Here is a 23164-nt window from a genome sequence, read left to right as displayed (position 1 = left end):
TCTCTTCTAGGTCTGTGAGAATAGCACCTAGGTCTGGCCAAATAATGCATTTGCTTGGGCAGGATATAACTTTGGGCAGAGGTAATAAACACCTCATCAGTGAAAAGTTGATGGTTATTGGGAGCCTCCTGACCTTTCTGCTTAGCCATGTCAGCATTCTCAGATGCTCCCACTTCTCTAATTTGAAAACTACTTGGGTCCAGTGTGGGAAGCCATCAGGGGACATCCCTGGATGGACAGCCAGGCACATGAGAAGGCAAAGGAGACAGCAGCAGGAGCTGTATTGGGAGGGTGGATATCAGAGAAAATCCATGGTTATTACGACTCACTGGTGATTTGGAAAACTGTGTTTTACCAATTAAAATATTAGAGCTGCTAAATGGTAGTTGATCACAAGTGAATTTTGGTTCTTACCACTCTGGTTTAGATTTGAAGTCAAGGCCTAGGGATGAAATGCTTCAGATAGTGTTTCTAAGCTCTCTGACATATGCTATTCTTACTAACATAAGTAAGAATTCTTTTTCCTTTCTCTTTAACTGTGGGGGATCCGGATACATCTGCTACAGGTGCTAATGGATACAGATGATCCTCATTGGGAGACAGATGAAAATGCTCACCCTTTGTCCAGATCAGCAAGGGGCAGACAGAGAGCTTGAGGGACTCTTGCTTTGATTTGTGCCAGTAGGAGCTAATGCAGACAGACTTGGATTAGTCTGAATGATCATAGCTGTACCATAACTTGCAACTGGAAAAAAAGCTACTGTTTTGTCAAAAAGCCCTAATAGGAGAAGTTTGAATTAAAGCTGATGTATTTGTTTATTTTTACATATATTGTGTTACACTTGCTTTAGCAAGAAGCTAAAGGTAGATCTCAAGCTATGTTTTCAGAATTAATGGAAGTTTGTCACCATAAGGACACCTCACACTGCAGATGGCCTTTGTGGCACTTCACAGAAATACTGCTGATAAAATGGGCTGTGTCTTTCAAACACTCCTTTAAAAGACAGCAGTGCAACCAGTGATTTTTCGTGGCCTTTCTGCTCGTTGGTCTGGAGCTGCTGTGTTTGAGATTCTCTGTTATTCTCCATCTAACAAAGTTAGTTTGAAAGCCAGTGTATGTACTGTGCTAACTTTAGTATGTAGATTATATCACAGCTAAAATTATCTCAGCTTCAACAAAGTCCTGACTGTGCTTTTATGTTCTGAAGTACCTGAGCAATGACTGACAGCCCTCTATTTTTGAAGGATGCAGAGCAAGTGGAGGTAGCTGCAGACCCCCTGCACAGTGTGAGACCAAGAGAGCTCGTGCCATGAGAGACCCTTGAGTTCTCTGTGCCTCTCTGGGGCTTCTGGTGATCCTCAGTCCTGGGGTAGCTACAGGCACCTCCTGTCCTCCACAGGCTCTATCCTTTCATTAGAGGAGTGAAACTTTTTCAAAAGGTGGCTAAAACTTTCCTCCCTGGTTTAACTACATTCCCCAAGACAAGATTTTGTTGTTGAATTAACCTAGAAGGGAGAATAAACCTAAGAAACTCAACTAATTCCATCACTAAGCATCAAACTTGTATTGCTGTCCTCACTTGACCTGGATTTCTACAGTGTAATCTTTGCAGTAGTTATCAAATACCTGTATATTAAATGCCCATTGGAATAATAATATTTCCTCATCCTCTTTCACCTGTTTAAGGGTTACTACATGATCTGTGATAACAATTTTTCTTGGTTTCCTTGGATTAAAGGAGGAGACAGCCTTGCCAGTTTTGAAGAATGTTTAAAAGTTTTCTAGATTTTCATTTGCATACAAATCCAGAGCTTGCACCTAAAGTGAGTTCCTGATGTTTTGGCTGTCTTTTCCTTCAAAGCTGGGTGAAGCGGCCAAGCAATTGACTTTGATAACAGTGTTTCAGCCAGCCTGAAATACATGAGAAATTCTTAAATAACAGCAAAAATGCTATTCAGAACTGGACTTTCCTTAAGCATGTGGCTGCTAAGTGTGTTTTGTGACCAGTCTAACTGGAGGCATAACTTTTTTTCTAGCTCAAGACAATGAATAAAATGATGATGAGACATCAGAATGTCTAGAGGAGCAGCTGCACCTCATCTGCATTCTTACTGCTGCCATTTTCCCTTCTTCCCCAGCAGTCACACTGGGTTTAGTTGAGTGTGGACAAATCTCAGCACACTGAGATCTGATCTGCTGTCTAATCTGCTTAATAGCCTTTACTGCTCTTAGGAAATACATGGGCAAATGTTGGTCAATCTGTGCTGCAGGAGAGGAGTTGCAGAGGTGCAGCAGCACCACAGCAGCTGTCCCTAAGCAGGGAGTGGGAAAGGATTCAGCTCTGTGCCTGCCTGTGGGTGTTTGGTTGTTTAACCTGCAAATTGCATTGCCAGCATTTTTACCTGACTTCATTTTTGTCAACAGTACTCCTGAATGCTAAGGGAAGTACTGGAAACTGGAAACTACATGAAGTAAAAAATGTTGCCTGTGCTTTGTTCCAAAGGTGTTTGAAATAATTTTAAACAAAACCTAATTCCTAGATGAAGCCAGACTGAGTGTGCATATGAAAACAGTGCTTTTCAAAGGAATGAGTGCAGAACAGTTCCTTTGAACCTAACAGTGGTGTTAATGTAGCAGCTTGGTTTGAAACTGATTATGTATATTAAGTAGGTAGTTTCTCCTTCAATTTAGTGAATTACTTAATTTTTTAAGCCCTGTCCAAAGTGCCCAGGTAGTCAATTTTTGTGTGTTGGAAGAAATATCTTTCCCTAAAGGCTGAAGTCTTTATTTAGTAAAAAACTTAGTGGGTTTTTATATCTGTATGTTGTAAATACGAGCAAATCATCTACGTGTCTGTGACACAAACTGCTGACAGATTTAGTAAGTGCATTGCTACTACTTTCTTTTTTAAAGATGATTTTTATTTTTATAACATTTTCCAGCACAAAGAATGCAACTAATCACAGAAACACTGTGGGTTTAAGGTAGAAAAGAAGGTCAGTTGATGCAGAAGAAGGGTCAAAGTTTTGGGTTTGTTTTTGCTTAAATGAATAGAAGGACCTGTGTTCCACTGGTGTATCTGAAGTAGTTCATTACAGTAGTTACTACAATCCATGTAGATATTAGTGCAAGGTGTTTGGTTTATCCATTAACAGATAGCACAATATAGTACGGTTTTGTGATGAACATTATTTTACCTTTATTGAAACAGATTATCAGCTAAGAAATTGGAAACTACCTGGTGACCTTTTATGTGAATCTCTTTCAGGCACCTTTTTGGGCCTACCTCCTGGGTGCACTAGGACTTTTTATCTACCAGTCTCTGGATGCCATTGATGGGAAGCAAGCCAGAAGAACAAACAGTAGTTCTCCCCTTGGAGAGCTCTTTGATCATGGTTGCGACTCTATTTCCACAGGTAACCTCCATTTACTGTCACCCATCCTAGTTTATAAAAGTTGCCTGTTTTCAGGAGCAGCTGATTAATCACAGAATTGTTGAAGTTGAAAAGGACCTCAGGAGATAATCTAGTCCAAACCCCTGCTCAGAACAGGGTTTTTTAGGATAACTTCTCCATCTCCTGACCTTTGCATCCCTGGCCAGTAACAGAGGGTATTTTAGAAGTTCCTTTGGCTGATGTTGGGTAAGATGTGTTCTGCTCTTACTTAACTTTGCATCTTCACATATTCCCCTTTAGGAGTAAGGTGCCAAAATATCAGTTTGGTAACAGGGCATCCAGCCTGGCACTTACAAGAAAGGTGATTTATATTCCTTAGAAGAAGTAGTTTTTAAAAAGTTGGGAGTCCTGAAAAAGCAAACCTTGCTGAGTTTCACTTTCCATAACTGAGCTGCTGTTGGTGCCAGTGCCTGTAGTTCCATAAAGCTCAATGGCTGAGACAGTTGCTGTGGGAATTGGTGGCTTCTTTATGTGTCACTTCCCAGAGAAGTGCAGCTGCCAGTCTCCCTGAGCTTGGCTCTTCAGCTGAAGTTGTTGGTGTTGCACAGAACACGAGATGGCAAGGCCAGGAGGAGGGAGAGCAGCTGCTGTAGGCCAGAGGGCAGGGCCCTGCCTTGGCAGGAAAGGAATACTGTGTTTTGGTTTCTCCTACCAGGACTGCCCCTGAGGGTCAGCTACTCAGTGAAGTATCAGTCATAGCATTACTTTGTTAGAATGATGTAAAATGTCTTGTAATTTTATTTATTTATATAATTAATTTCTCTAAACTTCAAGCAAAAAGGATATATGATTAACATATTCATTTCTGCTTTTCAGTATTTCTTGTCCTTGGATCCTGCATAGCGATCCGACTAGGATCAAATCCTGACTGGTTGTTTTTCTGTTGTTTTGTGGGACTGTTCATGTTCTATTCTGCTCACTGGCAGACATACGTATCAGGCATACTAAGGTTTGGAAAGTAAGTAGGTATCATTAGAACTACATGTGGCTTAATGTCTGAGACTGCTAGCTCCTCCTTGATTTCAGTTTGTTCTTAATTTACTCCCTGCTTTCTCTTTTTCTTACCTTCTTTCTCATCTCCCTTTCAATCCAGCAGACTTGTGTTTTACCTGACAAAAACTTGAAATTCTGCATAATACTGAACTCTGCTGTTCTTTTAACAGCTGCTTTTAGCTCTGTATGCTTTGTTTGCATGCATTTGGCTCTTTTTTCAGCTGATTTGTTGTCAGAACCCATACAAGCACTTGCAGACTCAGGCCAGAGGTCTTGTTTACATTGCAGACAAGTGCCCTGTGTAGGAGTAGGGACTGAGCAAGCATTTGGGTACCTCCCTTTGTAATCTCCCAGCCAGAACAGTTTCAGCCCCAGGGAACTCTAAACCACATGCATTTTAGAGAAATTCTCCTGCTAATGGGTTTCCCTTTCATAGGCATTTTCAGTCTTCCTTGGAATGAACTCTCTCTCATAGCATCCTCAAGGAGTTCCACAGATCTGTGGCAACGCTTGAAGAATTACCCTACATTTTTGTGAGAGCCTTTTTAAAATCTGGCTCACACTGGCTTTGATATCCTTTAGGTTTTGTGTTAGGTCAGTTCTAGAGACTGCTGTGATGCTGTTCATGACTTGATAGAAATTTTATCTGTTTCACTGCAGCATAGGAGGAGAAGTCATGACATGAATGTAGAAGACAATAATTTCTGTTTAACTGCTAATAATGCAGGGATTGCTGCACCCTTCTGTACTTCGGGTAGTGCCTGGCCACGGCTTTTCTGGTTTTAAGGAGTGAGCTTCACTTTAGTATAACTACTTCTGAAAAGAGGAAAAGTCTGAGACTTCTGTGGTAGCAGAACTGAAAATAAGGGATACAGGAAGGGTGTCCTGCTAATGCCAGTCACTTGCTAAATCAGCTCTACATAGTCCTGCTTAGCTCTGCTCTGCCAGAGCTGCCTTAGCCAATCAGCTGGCCCACAGGCTGGTGACCAGCTATCCCTGCACATTGCACCAAATGCAGCTGTCTCTGTGATATTGATAAGAGCTCTTTTTGATTTGCTGGTATGCATTTTACCACATTATTACATTTACCACTGTAATTCTTCTGCCTGCCTACACATCCCGTTGTTTTTAAAGGACATCTTGTGCTGTAAATAAAAATAGGTGCTTTACAGTGATGGCTGAAATAGGATACTTTCTGTCCAGGACAGGAGGCTGCTCTGAAGGGAGGTGGACCAGGCCATGAGCTCTGGCCTTTTGCAGACATGACTGCTTTTCTGGACCTTTTATTCTTGCAAAAAGCATGAGAATGATTTCCCCACATCAGGAAGGCAGTGAGATTCCTTTACCACATAAAGATTTTGTAAAAACTTGGTGACTTCTGCTTTAACATAATGATAGTGTACAGACAGCTCAGAATGGCCTGGTGTTCCATGGTTACTGTTCAAAGTTAAACAGACACAACTTTTCCATGAGATAACTTATTTCTGTCCAGTGAAAACAGGTCATTTTTTTTTCAAGGCTCCCAATTATGTTTCCCTTAAACATAGAGCTGTGAAGAAGGCATTAGTATAGTGCTCTAAATATGATGGTACATAATAAGATGGATGGAAGTTTTCACTGATGCTATTTCTCACTTAGAAACACTAAATTTTAGAAATAAATCACAAACGAGATTGCTAGTGCTGATGGCCAGGAAGGATCAGAGAGCTGAATAATGTGACACTGTCAGATGTCTGACTAAAGTCTTTGAGCTCTGATTTGGGTTCTATTGCCACCCACAGTCTGAGCCACTGTGAAATTAAGTATTAAACTTTGGCACAACTTTAAGTTTGAGCCTCCTCCCACCACAAGCAACAACAAAGGCAATGCAAATTAGAAATCCTGGTGTTAATAGTACAGAGTGCAACCTCTGAACACTTGCACATGATGCTTTTGCATAAGGTAAGCAGCAAGTTCAGCAGTGGCAGGGTGCATGTAACACTTCATCCCTGGCAGAGAAGGAAGAGCCCACTCCCAGCCCCCTGTCCTGTGACACTGTCACTGGACCTCAAGCCACTTCATTAAATGGGCAGAAGGTGAAAAGCCTACACTGCACTGGTAGGCTGGACTGGTTCACCTGACAGTCCAGTGAGCACTGCAGCAAGTAAAACTGAGGGAATACACCTTAGGGAGAAGAGGACTCCCCATGCTCTTGGCTTTAAAGCACCTCAGCTTGTCATCTAACTGTAGTTTAAACTCTGGACCCTCTAAGAGTCACAAGATTGTGATGAAATTTAGCCTATTTTATCACCATCTTTCTGATGAAAGAAGGGAGTTTTAACTGAGATTATCAAGTTGAGATAAATGTTTTCCATAACCCAAAAGATGATTGCTGTCTTCTAAAAACCCTCTGCTTCCTCTGCAATAGGTCATTTGCTAACTAGCAATACCCATTGGTATTAAAAGAGCAAATTTATTGCAACTGCTAAAGGAAATCTTGAACATTCATTATTAGTGTTTGCTGGTAACTTTTGTATGAAATAAGATATCTGTCTCAAACTTTTGGTACCATAAAAGGTAACTTTTATATGCCCTTTTTTTTTTTTTTGTCATTTTTTTCATTATTTATGTTAAAGCTTAAAAAGTACTGATTTTTTTTTCCTTGAGCCTTGGCCTCATGTGAGGTTTCATCAATTAAATACAAAAATAAAGAGTTGTCTGTCTTGTCTCAGAACAAAAAAAAAGTGAAATATGGAGTCTGGACTTCATAGGGCATACAAGGCCACCTTTCCTAAAACAGCTTTTATGGAGGAAAGTAAGATAGCAGTTATATGTTCTCAGAAATATGGCAAATGCTTACCTATCCACTGACTCAGTCCTCCCTTATTTTGCAGGCTGTATCTGTCAAGTTTTCATGATATGAAGCTTAAAGAAATCCCTTCTTTCCCAGCCTGCTCGTTATAGTGTCTGCTTTTATTTGCTGTGCTTTTAATGGAAATGTTTGATTGCTTTTACTATGAGCTTACCTTAAACCTTGATTTGACACTTAGACATCAACAAGTCTGTAAATTTGTACAGAATTCTCCAGTAGTTAACAGTGTATTCATTAAAGTGTCCCCCTTTCAAAATTATATGTAGCTTGCTTCAGAAAAGGAGTATAGCTTTCATTTTAAATCTTAGCCAGGGATGTGTGCCCCATATAGAGTAGCTTTCTCAGTCAAGGAAAGTAATATTCTATATATATTTATATCATTTGAAGTACAGTTACTGAGGGTTTTATCCCCTCCTCCCTCCACACACACTTTACACTTACAGCAAAAAGTCCTTGAACTAAATCTCTTTTTTTTCTCCTTTCACAGAATTGATGTAACTGAAGTTCAGATCACCATAGCAATGCTGCTCTTGATAACTGCTTATGGAGGAACAGGATTATGGGACTATAAGGTGAGTCTGTTAAATGCTCAGAGTTCCTGTTGAGTTTCTTGTCAAGTGTCCACAGTTCCTGTGGTATTTGAAGCTGCTCTGTGCAAGTACTGTCAACACCTACCAGTTGTGTAATGGTGTTTTAGCTTATTGTACAACTGTTGGTCATTTTAATGCCATAGTTAACTTAGATCTATTGGTGTCACTCCCTGTGCACAGATTTGCAGCTACACAGAGGCAAAAAGACCCCATCTGCCACATATAAACTTCTGATCTGGAGCTAGTACTCCACACATACTTAAGCTTTAGCAAATGGGATTTTTTCTGGTTTTATATATTTTGTATATTTTATTGTAAGGCATACATTTCAGTTAAACAATTTATCTTAAAATTTAGGAATAAATGCTTCAATTTAATGAAACTGGGGGATGAAGCCAGGGGGTTTTGGTTAAGTTACACATATTTGTACTGATTTTTAAGAATTATGTCACAGCCATGTAAATGTAAATATTTATATTTAAAACATTGTTTTCTGTCCCAAAACATTTCCATATCTGTAGCTTTTTTTCTGATCTTTAAAGATGCACTATATTGGACAGTATCTAAAGATCTTCAGCTTTCTAGGGCTTTTACTCAGAAATTTATAGTTCTGATTGGTTATAGTGCAAAGAGCTGAGACTTACTTTTCCATACTATTGATAACTTTTGAACTAGTTTTGATTTCTATTGGCTTACTCAGCAGTTAAGGAATGTTTAGCTACATTTTGTTACCTTTTCCTAGCCTTTTTTTTCTATTTTCAAAAAGCTTGTCTTCATGTTGGAAAACAAAGTAGGTGCATTAAACTTAAATTATGATTAACTTTTTCCTCACTATTAGAATTTGTTGTAGTTATGCTGTATCACAAAAAAATATATATTCAAAAATATAGTAAGCAGTTTCCATTTATTACTTCTTTTTAAAATCTTCTGCTGCCTTTGGAAGTTTCCTTGACACTGCAGTTGATTCCAAAAGGTAACTGTTTAATTGAAATTTGTATCTGGAGACTTTTCATCATAGTCCCATGCATATGCAAAGATACAGCATACAAATAACATGCCAAAACACACAGCAGGCAGATGGTGTTTGTTTTTCCTTTGGATCAGTGTTGTTTTATCCAGTGGAATAGCAGGAACTATCCCTCTTCCTGCTCCCATATCATGGTGATTGATGGCAGTAGTCTGTCATGTTTTTGCTTGTGTGGTGAAAATATTTGAAGAACATATTAAGGAGGAGCAGACTAAGATCCTAGCTGAATTTCAAGAACAGAACTTAAGTACTCAGTAGAGGAGTTTAAGCAATACAAAAAAGACTTGTTTTCTTAGTAAGGAAACAAATTTTAAATATTGTTGTCCTGAGTTTGTTCCCAGGAAAGTAAGGATTCAAATGAAACATTTGTTTAGTAGATAAGATTGACTGCTTTAATCACTCCTTAAAAAAGGTGTTGTGTGCTTAACTTTTAATATCTTTCTCTTGTTTTGTTGTGGTTTGTTTTGGTTTCGTTTCTTTTGTGTTCTGCTAAGGTCCCTTTGCTGGGCTTACAGCTGAAGTTCTTTGCAGTTATTGGCATCCTGTGTGGAACAGCACTTTCTTTTTTCAATTACTTCCGTGTCATTTTTGGTGGAGGGGTTGGAAAGAATGGATCTACAATAGCAGTAAGTTGCTCTAAAAATTCAATTGAGGTTTGAATAATTTATGCCCATAATTTATTATGTTTCAGGTGATCCGTAAGGGCTCTATTTGTTTAAGCTTTTAAGCAGACAGGCATGTGAGTGTTATATGGCTCACAAAAGCAAAGTTCATTATCTGCCTGTTACTGGATTTCTTCTGTCATGGGAACCAGCAGTGAATTTTCCTAAAAAATTGATTAGTGGTCAAAGGGTACTGCAAAGGGTACTAAGAGAAGTGACGTAATACTAATGGATTTTGACAAGTTTTGGCAACTCTGGTTTTGTTTAATGGGATTTGAAATATGTATAAAACTTGGACTTTATCATGTGACTGAAGTTTAAAACAGATTTTCCGTCCCTTTATATCTTAGGGAACAAGTGTTCTTTCACCAGCCGTGCACATTGGACTGCTTATCACACTGGCCACTACAATTTATAAAAAGTCTACAACTCAGCTGTTTGAAAAACATTCTTGCCTGTATGTTTTGACATTTGGGCTTGTGAATGCCAAAATCTCACAGAAGTTGGTGGTAAGTCAGTCCTAAACCTCCTAAAACTAACCTGGTTCTTGGCTAAACACTTACTGGATCAGGGGGAAGAGTTTTCCCATTTTGCTTTGCTCCTGTATTACCAGATTCATTGTGATCAAGACACTGAACTGGACTCAGGGTTCTACTGAGAGATTATATGTGACACTGATGAAAACATGTATTTGCTGTGAGTGGACTGGTTAGGACTTTCAGTTTTGTTTAACTTACTCCTAGAAATGCACTTACTGTCTGTTGTTAACATCCTAACTCTGGTCTCTTAAGGCTTACTAATAGTGCTGTGGCTTCTCCTTTAATTATCTGAAATGAGAATTTACTGTGATCATTAAAATGAAGAGAGAAACATTTCTGTCTCTATTCTGTCTTTTCAGTCTTAGTTTTTTTTTGTACGTAAAACACTCCATAATGGATTTTAAAAAGTTGCCTTACTACAAATTTACCAACATTAGTAATCCAGCCAGATGCTTTTTCAGTAATACATTTGCAAAGTCTTAGAGTTTGAATGCAGTGCTGGAAAACTAGAGAGTGGGGAGCCCCTGCAGATAGCTGAAATGCATGGGTATAGATGTAACTTCTAAGAGGGCATTGCTGGGCAAGAATGTGATGCCTGTTTGCTGGTAGTTAAACCAATCTTGCAGGGATGCACTCTTTATTTTATTTTTTTTCAAACATAGGTGGCTCACATGACAAAAAGTGAAATTTGTCTTCAGGACTCTGCATTTATTGGGCCAGGACTTCTGTTTTTGGACCAGTACTTCAACAGCTTCATTGATGAATATATTGTTTTGTGGATAGCATTGGTAAGTGTTTTATATTTTCAGTTTGGACCACGCTTTAAGGAATGGATTGAGATTGTCCCTGTCATTCTGCTCTGCCATTTCTGACTTGCTGACATTGCTGCTGTCACTGCAGAGGGAGTGCTGGGCACCAAGTAAATATGTTTTTGGGAGCTGACTGGCTTGCTTTCCTTGGAACAGAGAAATGGAAGTAAATTTATAAATCTCTGCTGAAATTATGCTTTAGTCCATGGGGATTTTTAAAGTCGTTCTGTGAACTGCAGACAAATGGTTTTTATCTGATCTTGTAAGTGTTTAGTGCTGTTAGGATGGTGGGGTTTTGTGATGGTTTTATTAATTCTAAACTAGACCACTCTGTAGCTGTTATGTTACAATGATGTATTTATGTTATGCTTGTCACTTGGATAAATTCTGATTAAAGTATAGCATATTTATAGTAGGGACAATTTTTAAAAATGGATTTTTTTTAACCTGTTCTGTTTTGTTCTTTTGAAGTTCATATCCTTGTTTGATATGCTGAGATATGCCAGTGGTGTGTGCCTACAGATTGCCGCTCATCTTCATATACATGTCTTCAGAATTTCATCTCATCAAGCTCCTGAGCAGGTTCAAAACCATAATGACTGATTAAATAGATCAAGGACAAGAGAAGAAGCAGTTAGGGGAATGAAGCAGCCTCTGTGTTTTTGGGAAGACAGATAAAGCTTTTGAAGAAAACAGTTTTATGAGAAAGTTGACTGTGTTTCAGACATTACCAGATGTTAGAATTAGTAGGTACAAAGTTCTGCAGATGCTGTTGTACTTTTGAACCAGTATGTATTTCCCTGTGTTTCAGACCACAAATACTACATTTGAAAATGTTGCCATTTCCTATTAGGTGACTTTAATTTTGTACTTCTCTTCTGGTGAATGTAGATGCAAAGCAAGGTGCTACCAGCCAGAACTGAAGAGGAATTTCATGTCTAATCTTGTAGCATTAGCTTCTAAAGTTTTGTTAGAACTGCTCTGAAGTGGTTGTCAGATGTACCAATGGATTCAATCCTGCATTATTAAGACTGGTAAAAGGAGGCAGCCATGACCTAAAAATCACTCAGTCTCTCCTCTGGTACTTCTAATTAACAAGCTGTTGGATCAGTAGATAAAGGAGGTACAGCTTTGATTCAAAGTACTGTTATGAGTGCCTTTAGAATTCATGCATTCACTAGAATCTAAGTACATAAGCTACTGCTACCACATGAAACTTTAGCTTGCACTTTCCTTCAAGGCCAGTTTCTGGTTCTGTGGTCACAGTAAGGTCAGTCTCAGTGTACTTCATCCTTATCTAGACTACAGGTAGCTGTGTAAGGACAGGACTGACTTTAGGCACCCTAACTTGTATCTGTGAGCCTATGCAAGTGAAGGACAAAGTTCATTGATAAACTCCAAAGCCTGTGGCTCCAGCACTGCAGCCCACCCTTCTGTATTTCCCTCTCTGGTCTTTGTGCTATCCCTGTGTTCATTTACCTTACAATTGATCCTATTGTCTTGTAGCTGCTACTGTACTTTATCCAAACAAAAGGGCACAAAACTGAACCATAATGTAAAACTCTCCAAAACAGGAACTCAGGCCCAATATCAGCTTCTTTCTTCCTTTAAGAACAGACCCCCTGGGTAACATAACATATCTAAAAAGAGGGCTGTTGCCATTATAGAAAAGCTGAATGAAAAATTGATTACTTGCACACAAACACCATATATAAGCTCCTTTCAAGAGATACTACTTGAATATGTAGTTTATGTAAAAAGCTGTTGAATGTAAGTGTGCATTACTCCTTCCAGTTGCTGATATGTACCTGAGCTTCTGAGTTAATGAAGTCCTTCCTGAACTGTCCAATAAAGAATGCCATGGTTTGTTTTAAAAATACTACCAGTGCAGCTTCCTACCTGCTTATTGGTTCAAAAATACTTCTGAGGCATTCAAGGAACTTTTAAAGTGGTATATTGTCTGCTGGTCTGGAGGAAATAAAATAGCATCCACCACCCTCCTGCCTAAGAAGAATATAATGATCATTTTGAGGATCTGTAACTGTAACAGTTACTGCTTGTAACTCCAAGTGACTAATATAAATTCAGAATGAATCCTACTACTGCTCTTTGAGGCTGGAAATGACACAGCATCCTCAAAGAATTTAGCCTGAACCCAGGCCATGGTCAAATAGGAAAGAAGATGGTAATGACCATTTTACTTTAGCTGAATACAGTAAGCAAATTTACCTCCTGATGAAAAGACACAGGCAGTATCTTAGGAGTGAAATGAGTGAGTTCTCCACAGTGGTCAAAACTGTCCTGGCATAGCAGGTATAAGTAGTTTTGAGGATATGGTTGAGGTATTTGGATGATAGGAGACTAGTGCAGAAATCACTCAGAAAACCAGAACCATGACTCAATACTAACAAATAAAACCAGAGGCAGGAGGTAATGCTAACAAATAAGCTCCTGCTGAAGATCTGAAGCAGAACCTGTGACCTGTTTCATAGCCTCCTGTCACTGGCCTTAGAGGGCTGAGACTCAGTAATGACAAAGCAGCATTGTTACTGGTTACCATGAGAGGCCCATATCCCCCATGCATCAGTGTAACTCCCATGTTTGCTCCTGTCCTGAATTCTGGCAGGGGCAGAACAAGGAGTTCTATACTCATTATAACCAAACAGCTGAAGTTACTGCAAGTTAGCCATCACTAATGTGGCTTCCAGACCTGGAGAACCACCATCAAATGACTTGACTCAAAATGCTCGTAGGCTGAGAAGAAAAATATGGTTTTGAAACACATTGTTGTGACAACATCACATTTGGTGTGTGTGGGTGTGTGGATGGTTTTTTTTTTCTACTGTTGTATTAAATCAAAGCATTAAATATATTGGCAACTATCTAATTCTTAAAAGTAGATATTCAGGTGTAATGGTTTTCTGTAAAAACAAACTGCATGTGCACTAAGCCAATTGTTTATTTTATACTTATTTACTCTAATGAGATACATGAAAGATAAATGCTTTATCCTTAAAAATCAGGTCTCCCTAAATTGCTAGTCATTTGGAATTGCAAAAAATAATATTCCATCTCAAAGGCTTGTAATAGCCTGTACTAAATAAATGAGGTAAATTTCTTCTAGCAGTGGTTCTACAGAAAGCAGACCCCAAAATGCATAATGTTTAATTATTGTTACTTGAGCAGATACATTAAGCTCATAATTTAACTCAAAAAAAAAAAACCAACACATTTTCTGGACAAATTACAACAGTTTATAAATCTCGTACTAATACAGAGATAGTGCAATGTCTAGACTAACAAAAGAGTTAACAAAATTTACTTTAATTTACCATAATACATATCATTAAACAATTCTGTCTGAGCTATGTCATACTCTGTGAATTTTTATAACAGCTAATATATCAGCAGGCTAATTGAAACTGTGACAATCTGCAGCTTGTTAGAAATGCTTCTATTTGCACAATGTACCTAAAGGCCTCAAGTTATTACGTAAAATCTGGGCAATGCATGTTTCATTAATTTTTCCCCTTGTTACAATTTGGTATAAAAAAAATGAAACTATTTAAAGTCTAATGCTAGTGGAAGTGGATATGAAATTATAAAAAGTCAACTGAACAGACAGTGAATGGTTTGGGGTCCATACTGCCCCCCAGTTATAGAAGTTTACTAAGATATGTTCTTAGAACCTGAACAGACAAGATTAGAACAATCCAGGAAAGAGTTTAATAGGAACCTTGAAACATTTAAATCCCAACATCCTTCTAATGCCTGTACTTGTATCGTGTTACTTAGGTACAAGTTGCTCCTCCACTGAGCCATCAGAATAACATGGACTGAAGAGACTTGCGAACAGTTGCCATCTCCTGCTGTTGCTGTCACAAGAAAAGGAGATAATGCTGAACAAATGTTGTATCAATATGATTCCTTTGAATTAAATTAATGTCAAATGACTTTTAATTGAATGTTCTATTTTTGCATTTAGCTAACTTCATAGTCTGATACTTACAGTGTCCATCATAATCTTCTTCTGCAACATTGCCATTTCCTTGCGAAGTTCATTTTGGGCACCGGCCAGAAGATTTTCATTGCTCTTCTCCAGCTCTTCCATGCTCTGAAGTTAAGGAAAATATTAATTCAGAACTCCTCAATGTCAAGCAGTTAATTTAAAACAACCAAACAAACCAATAATTATTCACACTAGAATTTAATTTTTACAGTGATCACAGATAATTGATGAGTTTGTCACAAACTTGGCAGAGGAATCATAGAGGACTTCATTCTCCAGTCTGCATTCCTGTTTGCACAGTATGTACCCTGGGAAGAGGACAGAGCCCTCCAGTCAGCCTCTGTGAGGTCTGAGTTACTTTTTCTACATTTCAATTAAGATAAAAATTCTACAAGAGGAGACTGAACAGACATCTGTCAGGAATTCTAGGGGCTCAGTATGACTGCCTTGCTGGACTTGAAGTGAGGAGTATAAACCCCACTGCATTTCTTTGCACACTTCTCCCCAAATAAGCCAAATAAAACTCCCTAGTTATCTTCCCTTTTTTACATACAATTACACTTACCTCTGTGTATGTGTCTAGTTGCATTTTCCTTAATTTGTATTTATTTAAGCTTATTTGAGGTTTGAATTCTACCTTTTGATCTTTTTTGAGGGGAAAAATCAAAGTGATACTTGACCTTCTGTTCAGTTTTTCCTCTTTGATGAAGACATTTTTCACATTTTGGAACAGTTATTATTTATTAATGCTTCTGTAATATACTCAGTAAATTTTGATTTTTTTTAAACTAAGAATTGCTCCATTTCAGATTTATTTTTATCAACTACCAGGCTTGGAAAAAACCAAAACCAAACACCAAGCTTATCATAACTGAAATTTCAAAGCCAGCTAGGAAATTACTTGAACTGAAATTAAGGTTTGTCAGAAATTGATGGACTTGAATCTGCCCTGTATACTGGCAGCTGGTGAAGCCACACCTGGAATGCTGGGTCCAGTTCAGACTCCTGAGGACAAGAGAGACATGAACATACAGGATAGATTACAGCAAAGGGTCATGAAAATTAGTAAGGCACAGAAGGTTTTCTCTTGTGAGGAATACCTTCAACTAAAAAAGTAAAATTTTTGTGTGGTTGTACTCCAAACAGTTTTTTTGCTTGCTGTCTAGTATGTCTAATTTACTTTGCTAAGCTTGAAACACTGAATTAATATAGCTTTCTTAAGTGGTAAGGATCAGCTGCTTTCCAAGAAAAAGATTTACCTTTAAGAATTGTTCATAGAGTTGCTTAATGGTCTTCAGTCTCTGACTTTGAACTATTCTTGCCTGTTGAAAAACCTTTTGTTGCTGACGAAGCATATTCTGAAGCAGAAGCAAAAGAAAAACATAATTCCATCAGCTGTTAAGCAGAGTGCTTGGATAGCACACCAGTTTCATTTTTCAGAATCAGGAAATCTGCCTTTGTTGGAAATCTGTGCCTTGTAAGGTGGATTTCTGCCTGGAGAAGTTATCCTGGCTTTTATTAATGAAAGTAAGACTGAAGACTGGATTAAGCCCCAAGTCACCTCCTGAGGTCTCTTGCAACCTGAATTATCCCTGTAAAATCCCATGAGGATTGCTATGCCCCACAGCTTCCTAGGGTATCCCAGAGGAATGTGCTACCTAGGGAAAAGGGAACCTTGCAAATGTGTTGGAAGTACAGAGCAACAGCACATGATTACATTCCATTGTATAGCTTCTATCCTCTTTCAGTGATCAAATTCTCTTACATTTATTATATACAGGAATATTTTTAAGGAATGTATGCTACAAAAACAACTACTTTCCTTTATTCCTTTGTTCCCTGAAACCAAAGACTATGGATGGAGAGAAATGGCACATGTCTTTCTTCTCCTTAAATGGTCCTTGCTTTTCTCAAGCTGTATGCTGGTATAGGGCATCACTTAACAGTGTTTATAAACTTGCAATGAAGTTTATAAATGCACCTCTTCCCACACTTAAACAATCATATATATATATTTAAACTACATAAAGTGTTTTTACATTTCTTGAGTATAGAAACAACAATATTCCCTCCTTGTGGAAAATACACTGAAGTTCCCACCATGCTGGAAACTCACCGCTAGTTTTTCTTCCTGCTCCTCTGCCTTTTGCACATCTACATCCCACTGCTGAAATAAAGTCAGGAACTGCTGGGAGAACTCATGATTGAGCTTCTGCCTGTGAACAGACACTGTCTGTAAGTATGACAAATGCTACAGGTTCAACATACACAGGGAATAAAATAAAAGCTGGCACAGATAAAGAAATAGGCTACTTTGACATCTGACCCCATTTCAGTACTGTATATTTTGAAAAACTGAACACACACATACACTGAGTGGATGTGGAATGTTATCTATAGAGACAGCATAAAATACTGGTTAAAAAGAAATTATAACAACTCTTCTTCCTAACAGTGTCAGGTTTTCTGAGATTTACCATGTTTTCTAACTCAGTTACAGGTGTTTGATTTAACACAAGGTGTTTACTTTGCAGAACTGAAAGCTCATTTCTTAAAATTTTTTCCATACAAGTTTCAAATACAACACCAAGACAGTTACAAGCATTGCTGACTTTTAGTTTTTAACTGTCTTTTTTCACTTTGCTCTAACTATATCAGATGTAGTAATTAAATATGCCTTAAGAGGTGAGAGGAATGTTAAGGAAGGTGAAAATTATTTACTTTCTTAACCAGAATGATATTAAAGTTTTACTGAACATTTTTCAGTTTTCAAGTAGAAACAGAAAATGCCAAAGTGGGGAAACACTCCTCCCCTCCATTGTTTTAAAATACATAATAACATCAAAGGTTACTTTCCATAAAGATAAAAGTAAGCTCTACTCTTTAATGTGCCTTGCTCTCAGAGTTCCAAATCCTAAATTTGTCTGTTCAAAAGAGAATGTGCTAAGTTATTACTGCCACATGAACAAAGTGGACACAATGGAAGGCAGCAGAGGCCCTGAGCAGATGTTTAACATTAGATACAGTGCCTGCTATTGCCGGTGACAGACCAGCTATCCATGCTGTCCCCCAGAAGGGAATCTACTTCCACAGGCTTGGAAACCAAGAGGAAGGGTCACCTTTGCTCCTGCTGCGTTTTCCAAACGTGTTCAATCTTCTGGTTACTGGTTTTGAGTGAGGCTTTTGTGTACATTTCTAATCGTTTCCTCTTAGCTAAGAGAGCCTTGTTAATGTCAGCTGAAAGCCAAAGAATATTTAGAAATTAGGCATACTGGAAATGCATTAAAAAGGCTGATGAGTTACACTTTGGAGAAGCAAATGAGGTGTGTTCTAGCAACAAGAAGCTGGTGTGATCTGATGTGGTGATGTCCCTCAGCCTGCTGGTGGCACTGCTGTGAATGCTGTTTCTTTATGCCTGTCACACACCCTAACCAACACCTGTTTCAGAGTCATATGCCAATTTCTTGAATTTCAGAAATAAATTAAGGTTAGTATGTGGTTACTATCCCTGTGAACATACTGAATGAATGAATAACTATTTTTATACTTCAGAGAGACAGTACTTTTTACGTATTAATATAAGTTACTGTGTTTGTTTCACTTCAATTTACATTTGGAGATTTATCAAGTCACAGTTTAAGATTAATACAGTGATTTAGTTTCCTTCTCACTGTAGATTTCAGGAAACATCGGTCAAACTTCTCTAATTTGCTGAGGCATCTGTCTCTGCTAATGCCAAACCCACTATTTTATGCACACAGCATCCTCTATCTGATCCATTCATTCTCCCTCCTTCCATCCTTCCTTTTTTTCCTTTTTTGAGTCTTAAATTGCAGTCATAACTTTTTAGCATTGCAATCCTCCTTATATCTGAATTGCCAGATCTCTAATACCATTATAATATGTAATACAAAATATTTAATTTTGTGACAGCCAAAAGTTCTAATTTGTGGATTAAGGAGTTCCTCAAGCTTCTCTTTCACCTTAAATTTGACATGCATGTAATGACTCTGTACAGGTTTCTTTTATTATATACAATGGAAGTATTACTCAGTTATTGAGTGTGTAATGCTGGCATTAGGATGATTTCCCTTCCTTCCACTTTCTGATGTTTGTTCACTCTGTGATGGGTACTGTTTATTCTTTACAAATGTTAAAAGTATTTTTTCTCTATCCTGTCACTCTCTAGAATTCAGCTGGTAATTTAAGTAGGTAAATCCACCTGAGGATCTGATTATGACTGTACTAAATCCTGCTGAGTGACACACACAAATTGCCCATCACTGGATGAGCAGCATTACTGACCCTCGTTATCTGGCTGTTCCAGAAACTCTCATTCCTTCTGACTGCTGAAATTCTCTTACCTGTAATTCCCTGTTCTCTGTATTTCTGGAAGTGCTAAGTTCAGACTGCTCTCTCATTCTGTATCACAACTGATCTCTACTTCCAAAATTGCTTGTCTAGAATCAGAACTGTTCTCTTTTGCTGCTTATATTAACCTTTACATTTCCCTTATTTCTCACTCAAATCTTGCATCCCCAGTATCCTCTATGCCAGTGTAACAAAAATTTGAGTGAGAACAACAGCAAACTGCTATTGTCCCTTTTCTCTACAATATATTTACTACTTATAAACTTCATCTTAAAATTGGAATTGATTATCCAAAGCACTCATGCATCTTTCCCTTTTCCTTTGTAATTATGTCCACTTACAAGCTGTGACTCATTTATATGCAGATATTCCCTCCTCTTCTTTCCCTCTGCTCTCCTTAGATATAACTTTTTTTCCTGAAAACTGGCTTTATTCAGAAATGCTGAAAAGTGCTACAGAGACTAGTCATTTTACATAAGTCTTCAAAGTTATTTTATGGTGAGTTATTACTGCCAACTCTGCCACAGTATTTTATTTATTAGAATGCAAATGTACTTACCTCCAAATCTCTCCAACATATTCTGTACTTCACCCCTACAAAACAGTGTGTCAGATTTTTATTTGCCCATTTTCTGACTTCAGATCTGTTGAATATGCTTAGAACTAATTTTATTCACATGCCTATTATTCTAAGCAGTAACAGAACCACCACTGCCATAAGATAATTTTATTCTTTTTATTCTCCTGTGAGAGGTTTCTTTTTCAGATTAATTTGCCTTTTTTTTAATAAAATGTTAGAATCTATCAGCTACTCCCCAGTAAAGAGGCACTATTATATAAACAGGCATTTAACGTGCCTTGAGTAAGGGGAGTCAGTAAATAAAACTGATTTTTCCCTATAACAAAGAAAACAAAATGGATATTTGGAACACCAAATGAAAACAAGTCCTTCTCAGCATGACTGGCACAGTAAAAAATCCCAAGGCAAATAATTTCAGGGTTGTTTATGCAGCATCTTTAAGATGGTAACACCAGTGTGTAAAGCAGTGTTACAGTACAGTAAAAACAGTATCTTCAACCTAACAGTTATAATCTACTTGAAAACTCTTTAAGCATGTACTTTTTTAGTACATTTACACTGTCCATGAATATTAAATTTGACTAATATTTATTCACTCTCCATGAATATTAAATTAAGATTTATCTGTAAAATAATTTCTTTTTCATGCAATATGTGGATCGTTTAAAGTATGGGTAATGTCTTCAAGCAACTAAAAGGAGAGGAAAAAATTAATAGGATTTAATGACATTATCAACAATTAAAAAGTAATCTTTTAAAAGAAACAAATTTAAGAACACACAAATATATCTTTTTTTTCTGCATGTTCAAGAGAAATTACAAAGAAATGGAAGAATTACAGTTTTAAAATGCCTTTTTTAAAATTCTTTTGTTACCTACCACTACTGTATTATCTGTCAATTGATTTTTTTAATCAAATACTAAAAAAAACCCAAGCCAAACCCAAACAAGGCAAACATAAGCACAGTGAATAACTGAAGTTGGTATCTATTTAAGACCTGCTTATTTTGGAAAAAGCCCCCAAACATCGAACCTTACCCCACATCATCTGGAACCACATGAGTATTCACCAGAGGTCTTTTCTTTCCATGCTTGTCCATTACTGGTATGTCACCTTAAGGAGTATAGAAATATTTACAAAAAGACATTTTGTGTTGGTTGTTCACATTATTAAAAGTGTAATTTTTTTCTGTAATGCCAATTCCCTGCCCATGTCTCATGGTCAGTGCCCATGAGTAACACTGGCAGCTCCTGTAACTCTGAGTCTGGAGCTGGCAGAGGGTGCAGAATTATTCTGCAAGCAGACTGGGGCTGGCACTGCTCTGAGTTCTCTGCCCTGGTCCCAAATTGTTTTAATTTCTCTACACCATTAATCACAACTCACAATTTAGCAATCATCAGAAAGCTAAAAATAACATAAAAATTTATAAGAGTCCAATCTGAATTTACTGTAAAAGAGGTACTGTAATTCTGCACCTTTAAAAAGAAAAATCACAAATAGATATTTATATTATTTTGAAAATTAACAATCAAAATTACACATTAGGAGCCTGGTGGCCTTTGGCATTATAAACCATGCTGTGCTCAGCCCTGGGCTGATTCAGAAGTTCTTCCCTTCTTTTCATAATCACAAATGTGATAAAATTCACATTTTACAAATGTCCTAAAAATTTCATATAAGCACCTTCTCTAATATCTTCCTCTGATCCACTCAGTTCTTTTCTTTCCTCCTCAAAGTCAAAAGAAGGTATGGTCTGATCTTCCTGTGCTGGTTTACCAGCTTTTCCTCCATGCTTTCTTCCTGATGGTGCCATGGTGAGATCTTTCCCTACTGAAACAGTATATTGTATTTGTGACGTAACTTCCTCCACAATAAACTGAAAATAAATATGTTTTCATGCTTACCTGCACCTATTATGGGTACCTCTTTAACAGTCTGCACCTGTAAAGATATGCAAGCAGTCAAACTGGTTTAGCTTTGAGGTATTCCACAGCATTACCCATCAGTGATGCTTTTAAAAACATGCTAAAAATGCCAGGGCTATTAGGAACATACTTGATTTTGCTGGAATAAAGTACCCATTTTCTTAAGATGTCTGCCAGCTTAGCTTCCATAAGGTTTATTACACATTTTGTCATATCCTGTACTGCATTCCCCAAAAGCTATGCCAATATTCTACTGTCCAAAATAGAGGAATGACAAACCATAAGAGCAATGTGATCCTACAAGCCACCCCACACTGTAAAGTCAAATGTACATATGCTCATGCCATTTTTTAAAGTCCTGAGCAACTTCCAAGTTCCAATTTATCTTTCTTTATAGCTATTACACCTCTGCATTCTGTAAGTAATGCCATTTCTACACTGGTAAACATTTTCACATAGACTACCTCCTAAAAAGTTATTAATTTATTAACTTTAGTAAATTTAATCTATTTAATCTACTTTAGTAGATTTATCAACTCTCTCACACACCTCAGTTTCCTATTTCGGTTTTTGTTGGTTTTTTAATTTTTAGTTATTTTTCAATAGCTGTGAAAATGATTTTTAATTCGAAATTCCATGGATCTGTACAAACATGGCCACACTATGCTAAGGAAAGAGTACATTTTAATACCGATCTTTTTCTGAGGTTGATGCTTCTCTATGTAGTATGTAGAATTTTAGATTTTACAAGTGTCTTGAAAAACAGGCCTCTTTATTGGAAAAGACTGGAAAATCAAAAGCCTTTGCATTAGAATTATTCTCAAATGTGAGAAAATTGCCAAGACTTAATCTGATTTTCGACTACTGACTGCTGAGGACATGATGTAAAGGAGGCCAGTGCTGGGCCATAATGTCTAGCTGTGCCTGTCCCTGTGCTGCTGAGGCACTTTAAACTGCAAGCATCTATTTTATCTGGCATACAAACACTTTTCTTTGTATTAAAAATCAGTTTGACTGTATTAAAAATAAGTTTACAAAGCAAAACTTCTCAGTCCCCCTCAGCCAGGTGTAAAACAATCCCGCCACCTCACAAGCCTAAGCAGCCCCCGCCCATCCCATGTAGGTACCTGTTTTAGCCGATCTGAGTATCTTCAATCCACAGCTGTATATTTTAACAATGATTTTTAGACAAACTCACCTCTTCTTTTTCCACCCTGCCCCAAAAAGATTTTAAACAAACGGGTGCTTGTGTGTGGCTTTCCACCGTGGTGACCCACCTCAGAGCAGTGAGGGAGACCGGGGCCGTCAGCTGCAGCCCGAGAGGACGCACAGGCAGCAGGGACAGCGCTGC

General features: G+C 37.8%; 2 protein-coding genes across 3 annotated transcripts in view; one reads left to right on the top strand and one right to left on the bottom strand.

Moving 5' to 3' along the window:
* CHPT1 (choline phosphotransferase 1) overlaps positions 1 to 14878 on the top strand; it is a 20294-nt gene extending 5416 nt beyond the window's left edge. Inside the window, exons 2-9 of one of the 2 annotated variants that reach the window (XM_058023530.1) lie at positions 3270 to 3417; positions 4273 to 4414; positions 7788 to 7872; positions 9412 to 9543; positions 9930 to 10088; positions 10781 to 10906; positions 11399 to 11509; positions 14723 to 14878. In XM_058023530.1, coding sequence (XP_057879513.1) covers positions 3270 to 3417; positions 4273 to 4414; positions 7788 to 7872; positions 9412 to 9543; positions 9930 to 10088; positions 10781 to 10906; positions 11399 to 11509; positions 14723 to 14767 — 948 coding nt within the window. In that variant the 3' untranslated portion in view covers positions 14768 to 14878. The remainder of the gene's footprint in view (positions 1 to 3269; positions 3418 to 4272; positions 4415 to 7787; positions 7873 to 9411; positions 9544 to 9929; positions 10089 to 10780; positions 10907 to 11398; positions 11510 to 14722) is intronic. The other variant, XM_058023531.1, reaches the window with a different exon arrangement.
* SYCP3 (synaptonemal complex protein 3) lies at positions 11527 to 23164 on the bottom strand. Its single transcript, XM_058023532.1, has 10 exons — positions 23091 to 23164; positions 21793 to 21829; positions 21572 to 21718; positions 20926 to 21001; positions 19867 to 19901; positions 18056 to 18173; positions 17053 to 17152; positions 16196 to 16294; positions 14937 to 15041; positions 11527 to 14802 (listed from the first exon to the last, which is right to left on the bottom strand). Exons 3-10 carry the CDS (start codon positions 21699 to 21701, stop codon positions 14749 to 14751), a joined length of 717 nt encoding a protein of 238 aa, XP_057879515.1. The 5' UTR covers positions 21702 to 21718; positions 21793 to 21829; positions 23091 to 23164; the 3' UTR covers positions 11527 to 14748.

The sequence above is a fragment of the Melospiza georgiana genome, chromosome 4 (assembly GCF_028018845.1).
Source record: "Melospiza georgiana isolate bMelGeo1 chromosome 4, bMelGeo1.pri, whole genome shotgun sequence".
Lineage (NCBI taxonomy): Eukaryota > Metazoa > Chordata > Aves > Passeriformes > Passerellidae > Melospiza > Melospiza georgiana.
This window is presented reverse-complemented; position numbering and strand designations above follow the sequence as displayed.

What these genes read in the sequence shown, in the direction of transcription:
- SYCP3 (XM_058023532.1), bottom strand. Translation starts at nt 21,701, where the DNA reads ATGGCACCATCAGGAAGAAAGCATGGAGGAAAAGCTGGTAAACCAGCA. An exon ending in AGAGGAAGATATTAGAGAAG is followed by an intron (nt 21,002 to 21,571) that starts GTGCTTATATGA and finishes ATACTCCTTAAG; the next exon opens with GTGACATACCAGTAATGGAC. An exon ending in TCTATGAACAATTCTTAAAG is followed by an intron (nt 15,042 to 16,195) that starts GTAAATCTTTTT and finishes CCTTAACTTCAG; the next exon opens with AGCATGGAAGAGCTGGAGAA.